The 7,954-nt window shown below is 38.0% G+C and overlaps 1 protein-coding gene across 1 annotated transcript; it reads left to right on the top strand.

Moving 5' to 3' along the window:
• Nucleotides 1–953: 953 nt before the first annotated feature.
• On the top strand, nucleotides 954–7,103 carry heyl (hes related family bHLH transcription factor with YRPW motif like). The gene is made up of 5 exons (XM_073822324.1): nucleotides 954–1,474; nucleotides 3,078–3,144; nucleotides 3,485–3,568; nucleotides 3,692–3,773; nucleotides 5,694–7,103. The coding sequence occupies exons 1-5, from the start codon at nucleotides 1,395–1,397 to the stop codon at nucleotides 6,311–6,313; spliced, it is 933 nt and encodes a 310-aa protein (XP_073678425.1). The 5' UTR covers nucleotides 954–1,394; the 3' UTR covers nucleotides 6,314–7,103.
• Nucleotides 7,104–7,954: the final 851 nt, after the last annotated feature.

Here is a 7,954-nt window from a genome sequence, read left to right as displayed (position 1 = left end):
ATTTCTGTTGGAAACTCCAGTGATATGCACTTATTGGTACGTATTTCACATCTTGCAAAAAAGCTCCCACAGGTACGTTTCCGTCATGAGATCAGGTAGGTAGTTGATCACATTAACAATGAACATATTCGTTTGACAGCCAAAGAGTGTCCAAAGTGTTCTTTTAATTGTGAACAAATATACATTATGGTTCAAAAGTTCGAAGAACCAGTATTTTTTAAAAGAGATAAATACTTTTATTCAGCAAGGTTTCAATAAATTGATTTACAGTGACAGTAACTGCATTTATAATGTTACAGAAGTATTCTATTTTGAACTTTCTATTTATATTAGAATCCTGAAAAACAACAGTTTAAAGCACAACTGTTTTCAACATGGATAATAATAAGAAATGTCTCTTGAGCAACAAAAAACATATTAGAATGATTTTTTAAGGATCATGTGACATGGAAGACTGGAGTAACTTTTTAAGCCAAACATTTAAATAATAAAGTTTCAGAGTATGAAACAATAGTATGCTGACAAAACATATGAGGACACTTTATACATTCATTAAAAAAGCAAGTATCCATGTACTTTTTTGGGGCCACTGTATGTGTGCATGTGGGTCCAAATCCGATGCACTATTCCCACAGCGTTCTTCCTATTGTCCTGGGAGAGAGGGAGGGAAACTAATTAAAAAGAGTGGAAAAGAGGAGACAGAGAAACAGAGACAGAAGGAAGGAGGGAGGGACAGAGGGGGGTAAAGATAGAGCAAGATGAGACAGTGGAGAGAAGAGGCTAATTGAAAGGAGAGAAATGACAGAGAGAGAGAAAGAAGGGAGGGCTGATGAGGGGCTGGGATGGAGAGAGGGAGGGAGGGAGTGTGGGAGGGTAAGGAAGAGGGAGCCAAAACTGGCAACTTTGCCAAAGTGCCCAAGTTCAGTCACTTGTGCTGCTGCAGCAGAAAGCGGGAGGACGAGCGTAGCCAGGGTGACCGAGAAGTAGAAAGGGCCAGGAAAAGCAGAAAAAGTAAGAGAACACAAAAGAAGAAGGACTGTCATTCTTTGGCTTCAAGTCCAGGAGGGTCTGGAGATGTCAAAACACGACTACACATAAGAGCAGAAACAAGTACCAGACTTAGTCAGCAACAGACGTCTAATAAAGACTCCCAAGCAAGCGTGCTTGTATTGTGGTCGGAGGATAGAGGGAGAAATAGAGGAGAAGAAGGTGGAGAGGAAAAAAAAGGAAATAGGGAGGGGCGTGTTCGCATTAGAAGGTGGCTGCTTTCCTTACAGTTGCATTTGAGGGACAGAGGAGGAATCCATCATCTGAGATCATCTCAGATCATCCTGCACGGCTCAATCGCTCCATCGATTCAACAGGGATAGAGGAGGACCGTGGACCCTGTGGCGATGAAGAGACCTCATGATTACAGTTCCCCAGACTCGGACACAGACGAATTGATCGATGTTGGACAGGAGGACAGCTACTGGTGAGAACTTTGCACGTACATTATATAACATGCTCAGCGGAGATGATAATTGGCTGTCAGTCGCACTACTGTACATGTAGAGTTCACACTACTCAGAAAACTGAGAAACTCTAAAATACATTTTTAAATTAACATTTAAAAGCGACAGCTTTGCGGGTCAAAATGCAAGGTGTTTTTTGACAACCGTATGGTCGACTCTACATAGGCCTTCAGGGTTGAAGATGCACTGTGCTGTTTATGATCATTTATAATATTAGAAAGATTTTTGCCATTTTCCAAGATAAGAAATTGGTGCAAATACGATTTCTATATGTTACATGTATTTACTATACTAAATTATGTATAATTACAAGCAAACTTAAACCTAAATCTATATTAAGTATATGTTAATTAATATTATTCAGTGCTTGTAATTATACTGTAGGAAAGGTACATTAAAATAAATTATGACTGCAATTTTTTATTTATAGCTATGTTTTATTGTGCTGCGCTTGTTGATTTTTTATGATGCATCAGTATTTAATCAGGTTTTAACGAAGAATTGCTAAAAGTTGTGAAAAATCATCAAATTTATAATATTGCAACCAGAAAATGTCCTGTCTCTGTCCCTTTCTAAGTAGCGCATATCACTGTCATCTCCATTATTCCTGATAGTTGAGTACCGTTACACAGGAGTTTATGTGAGCAGACACACACTGTCAAAATCACACATAGGGCCAATGTCAAGCGGGCGACTGATGGAGGCCCATAATGATCTTATTTGACTTGGTCTTGAGAGGCGTATCTTCCTATCGCTGTGCCACTGATGAGAATTAAGCTCGGCATGCGTTTTCCTTCTCTGTCTGTTTTGCATTTTTCTTTCAGTCATTTAGTCCTTTTGATACAGTATTTCAGTAAAGCTGTGACACAAATGAAGAGCAGACTGAAGACACATGTAACCACCATTTGGTGCTTTTGAAATGCGTCCTACGATGACCAATGGGTTCTCATCTTATTGCATTTGTTAAAAAAAAAAGTCTTAAAACCTCTATACAAGAGTTTATTCCTGTAACTAATTTTCTTTTTGGACTAGACTCTTTTCCTCTAAACAAACCGAATGTTTGTGCATTAAGCCTCTTAATGTTAAAAGGAATCACAATATGATATAAAAATAATAGTTATGTGTAGAAGTCAAAGTAAAAGCAAAACAAACAGTGTCATTCTGCTGGCAGAGCGCAGAAAGTGCCCATGCAAACCAGATCCACATTGAAGGATAATACCAAGTATTGATGTGCACGCAAAAGCCACTATTTCAGCCTGCCCTGCGGATATGTAATCATCATGTCTTTTAAGCATTAAAAAGAAAATGCTTTCGTACGACGCGAAAATCATAACATATCAGCCATCTGACAATAATGTCCAAAAACGCGTTAAACCAAAATAATCTTGTTTTCTGTTTACCCCGGCGCTCCCGTGTCTAGCTGTTCCCCAAGACAAATTAGATTGGGTTTGATGATGTGCAACAGCGTTTCTGCGTTGTATTAAGTACAGTAATGACAACAATATGCATTGACATCAAAGCTTTAATCTGTCCCCTTCCCCGCTCGCTCTTTCTTTTGCTCAGCCCTGTCACTGGGTCCATGTCTCCAGGCAGTACCTCACAGATCCTGGCGCGCAAGAAGAGAAGAGGGGTGAGTTTACGTCAATCTAGCTCTGTTTTTCCCCTGCCTGTTTGAGAACAGACCCAATATATAATTCGTATATGATCTCGGTACAAGGTCTCTTCTGTGCACGCTGGCCTTTCTCAAAACTCCCTGCAACATGACCCTCTGCAGCAACATGCATTTTTACAGTTTAAGCCCTCTTGTCTGACTTTGATTTGTGTTTTCCTATTTGACTTGGTATTTTTTCCAAAATCTGATCTTGAGAATGCTGCAACTAGGCCTCGGCCGCAAAAATAATCCAGTTAGCAAATGCTTTCCACTTCAAATCGCTCTTCTGTCTTTAAATTGATTCCGCTGAATTCCACAGATAATTGAGAAGAGACGCAGGGACAGGATCAACCACAGCCTGTCGGAGCTCAGGAGACTCGTACCCAGTGCCTTCGAGAAACAGGTAAGATGATCAGACTGAATGCCACAGGCTCGGTTTGATGCTTCATACTGAATTCTCAAAACAGCTGAACGGACAGAGTTTAAATGTACAATCTACAAATGCTCCTTCTCCCCACTCGGTCAGGGCTCCTCTAAACTGGAAAAGGCTGAGATTCTTCAGATGACCGTGGATCATCTGAAACTGCTGCATGCCATGGGTGGCAAAGGTGAGAGAAGATTACAGCAGAACCTTCATGACCGTATACAGTGTTACAGCTACTATTGCTATTGCTCATTCTTTGGGTTATGGATTTTGGTCCATAACCTCAAATATTCACTTAAGCGCGTAACTCGGATCGCATGTTTGTGTTATGGCCGTGAACCTTACCAGCTGCACAGTAACAGGAACTATCAACATCAAACATCACTCAAATTTACTTCTGAAAAAGTTCAAATGTAGTCTTTACATGCATTAAAACTTATTGAATTTGACTGACTACTAATACTTACAGAATGTGCTCTAAAGACTGGTCGGATATGATTACAAGTACTTTAAAAAAATCTGTTTTAGTGGAGTGACATAAAAGCCAATTATTTATTTTAAAAAAAAGCAATCAAGCTTAATATTTTTTTCTCACAATATAAACTGTTCCGGGTCCGTGAGATTTTTAAATGTTCTTAAAATTAGTCTCTTAAGTTCACCAAAGCTGCAATTATTTAATCAAAAAATACAGTAAAAACAGCAATGATGTGAAATAAAATTACAATTTTAAATAGCACTTTTCTGTTTCCGTATTTTTAAAAATTTAATTTATTCCTGTGATGCAAAGCTAAATTTTCAGCATCATTACTCCAGTCTTCAGTGTCACATGATCCTTCAGAAATCTTTCTAATGTGCTGATTTGCTGTTTAACATTTCTTATTATCATTTCTTATAAATATATAAAATCTATATAATAATATAATGTATATAATATTATACATAGAATAATATAAATATATTTTTCAGGGTTAATTCATGAATACAAGTTTCAATATAATTTAATTGAAATAGAAATCTTTTGTAACATAAATGTCTGTACTGACACTTTTGATCAGTGTAATGCATCCTAGCTGGCAGAAAAAAAAAAAAAACTTACTGACCACAAAATGTACTGTAAATTGGACTTAAATAAAAATTTACTTAAATGCTCACCAAGCCTGTATTTATTTGATCTAAAGTACAGCAAAAACAGTAAAATTTATTTTATAAAATATTTTTACTATTTGAAATAACTGATGTCTATTTGAATATATTTTAAAATGTAATTTACTCCCATAGTTTCAAAGCTGAATTTTTAGCATCATTACTGCAGTCAAATGATCCTCCAGAAATCTAATATTCTGATTTGCTGCTCAAAAAAAAAAAATATTATTATTATTATTATATTGAAAACAACTAGATTTTATCAGGTTTCTTTGATGAATAGAAAGCCAAGAACTCAGCATTTTTGTTACATTATAAGTGTCTTTATCATCACTTTTGATCAATCTAAAGCATTCTTGCTAAATAACAGTATTCATTTCTATCATCTTCTATCATTATTCGATATTAGAGATTATATTGACTCCAAGCTTTTCAACGTTATAGTGTATAATGTCACAAAAGCTTTTTATTTCGGATAAATGCTGCTCTTTGGATCTTTCTATTCATCAAAGAATCCTGAAAAACTGTACTCAAGTGTTTTAAATATTGATAATAATAAAAATAAAAAGTCATGTGAAGAAAATAGCCTGAAGGATCATGTGACACTGAAGACTGGAGTAATGATGCTGAAAATGTAGCTTTGATCACAGGAATAAATTACATTTTAAAATATATTCAAATAGAAAACAGTTATTTTAAATAGCAAAAATATTTCAAAATTATGCTGTTTTTGCTATACCTTGGATCAAATAAATGCAGGCTTGGTGAGCAGAAAAGACTTCTTTAAAAAAAACATTAAAAATCTTACTGTTCAAAAACTTTTGACTGGTAGTGTATTTTAGGAAGGAGGCCCCTTAAAAGAGTACCATCAGAATTATGTGTAGTTCTTGGCATCAATAAAGGTTTAAAAACCTCTGCCTTATCTAACAAGTCGATGATTTAAGTGTTCTCTCTCTTCTAGGCTACTTTGATGCTCGGGCTCTGGCAGTGGACTACAGGACTCTGGGCTTTCGGGAGTGTGTTGGAGAGGTGGTGAGATACCTCAGCTCTCTGGAGGGGGTTGAATCCTCTGACCCCATCGGCGCACGCCTCGTGTCCCACCTCAGCCACTGCGCCAGTGAGCTGGACCCTCTCCTACAGAGCCCTGCCGCTCTGCCTTTTCCTCCTTGGCCCTGGCCATCCTTTCCTCAGCTGGCATCCACTTCGTCTCCAGCCTCATCTAGCCCGTTTCCACCAACCACCCGCCGGGATCTGGCCCCCCATGCCACCGCGGCATTGCTGGGCTACCCTTCACCGGCCCTGCGAGTGGGATCTTTGAGCACCCAGGGGGCGATATTGAGTCCAGCACTGGCCCAGGTTCGTCGACTGCCCTCTATCCCCGGACATCCACACAGACTTCAACAGCACTCACCTGATGGACCCACAATCCCATCATCTTCCTCATCCACCTCCAACTCTTCACCTCCCCAGATTTCTTTCAGACCGTTTGCCCCTCTGGGGTCTCCAGCACCAGGTCGCAGGGGTTTGGGAAGCTCCAGTAAGTCTGGACAGGCCTGGGGCACAGAGATTGGAGCATTCTGAATCAGACGTTTGGAGTTTATGATAGCCTGAATGGAAAAAAAAATTTTTTTTGGTCATTTGGACTTATTTATGACCACCTTTAAAAGGAACTGAGCATTGGATGATTCAAATTAAAATGTTTATTCAATTTCGTCTAATATTCCAACTTCAGAAAACTCTCAGAAAAACTGTACAAAAGTTGTCACTGGGATAGTTCCCATTTAAAAGATACACCACGATGGGTGCATATTAATACATCAGTTGTATATATTAATACCCCAGTGACTCCTTTTGTACTTTTTTCAGAGAGTTTAGAAATAAGAAAATAAAACAAAAAAGTTTGATTTTGTTTCCATCAAAAAAAATAGGAGGGAAATTGAATGGACTGTAGAATTCAAGCAACTCTCAAAAAGACTGGATGCGTTAAAGGAACTTGGATATTGAGATCTAGAGACTGGAACTTTCTAGAACTCTGATCTTTTATCTTTTTTTATTAGTGTACTTGTTTACTCTGTCATTTATGCATTACCTTGGATTCTGACATGATATAAAATTGAGAGATTACATAAAGAAAATGTGCCTTATCAAAACTGTTTCTCTTTTTCACTTACTTGTGTGCAAGTGCATGGGGCTTCCAGAAGATGGCAGCACTAGAGCAAAATGTGTTGATCACAATCCTCTCAGGGCCATGTGTGTGTAATTTTCTGAATGTCATAGAGATCCCTTTTCCTGAATCATAAAATCAAAGGAAAACTATTAGCAATGTTATGTTGTTATTCTATACTGGACGCCAACTGAGTTCTTTTATAAAAAAGGCAAATTAAACTCAAAGGGAAAAAATTTACAAATCTCGCAGACTATTTCAGCTTGCATCATTACGAAATTTTATTTGCAATGTTTTCTTCAACTGACCTTCCACAGGTTTAAAAAGCCTATTAAAAAGCCATTTCAAAAGGGAAAAAATATAAAACAAAGTGGCCACAAAATTTAAAGCAGAGACCTACTCTCCAAGTACACAAACTGACTGTTATCTGAAAGACTCCTGTGGGTGCTATAAGAGTAAGGTGCCATTTAGAGCATCTGTTTTCTTTAGCTGTCTCCAGAGAGGGTGATGAGAACACTGCGGTACAGTGGCCACTCAGTGAAAACATGGTGGCTGCTGGCTCTGATCCTGCAACAGCAAGAGGAAACCAGACACACTGTGTGCCCTCTCAGTGCCTCTGCCAACCACTCTTCCATCTACAGACTGTAATTAGAGTGAAACCAAACTAACCCGCTCTCTTCAAAACAAAAAAACGAATCTCATCATACACATTTATATATTGAAGAAACAGAACACCATTTGAGAGATAATGAACTGTTTAGTCAAACTCAGCCAGTTATAAACTCTGACAGGGTAATCAAAACCACAAGGTGTAATGCAGGTCATGTATTACCCTGGGCTGAAGGGAGTTGTTTTTTTGTTGACGGTGCACTATCCCTACATTACACATGGATAATGATTAAATAAATATGTGAATATAAAATACTGACTTGAGTTGAAGTTATTTTATAATTATATTTATCCACCTTTTTCCCAAAGTCCCTTTAAGGCAAGTCATTTCACTTCGTGGCCATCTTTGAAATGCCTCTCAGGCATGCAAGTGCAGCTCCTATCTCTAG

The sequence above is a fragment of the Garra rufa genome, chromosome 17 (assembly GCF_049309525.1).
Source record: "Garra rufa chromosome 17, GarRuf1.0, whole genome shotgun sequence".
NCBI lineage: Eukaryota > Metazoa > Chordata > Actinopteri > Cypriniformes > Cyprinidae > Garra > Garra rufa.
The sequence above is the reverse complement of the archived record's forward strand: the minus strand, read 5'-3'. Positions and strand labels throughout refer to the sequence as shown.

Bases quoted from the DNA above. Each gene is read 5' to 3' on its own strand.
- heyl (XM_073822324.1), top strand. From the start codon at position 1,395: ATGAAGAGACCTCATGATTACAGTTCCCCAGACTCGGACACAGACGAA. The intron at 1,475-3,077 runs GTGAGAACTTTG...TCTTTTGCTCAG, and splicing joins GGACAGGAGGACAGCTACTG to CCCTGTCACTGGGTCCATGT. The intron at 3,145-3,484 runs GTGAGTTTACGT...TGAATTCCACAG, and splicing joins CGCGCAAGAAGAGAAGAGGG to ATAATTGAGAAGAGACGCAG.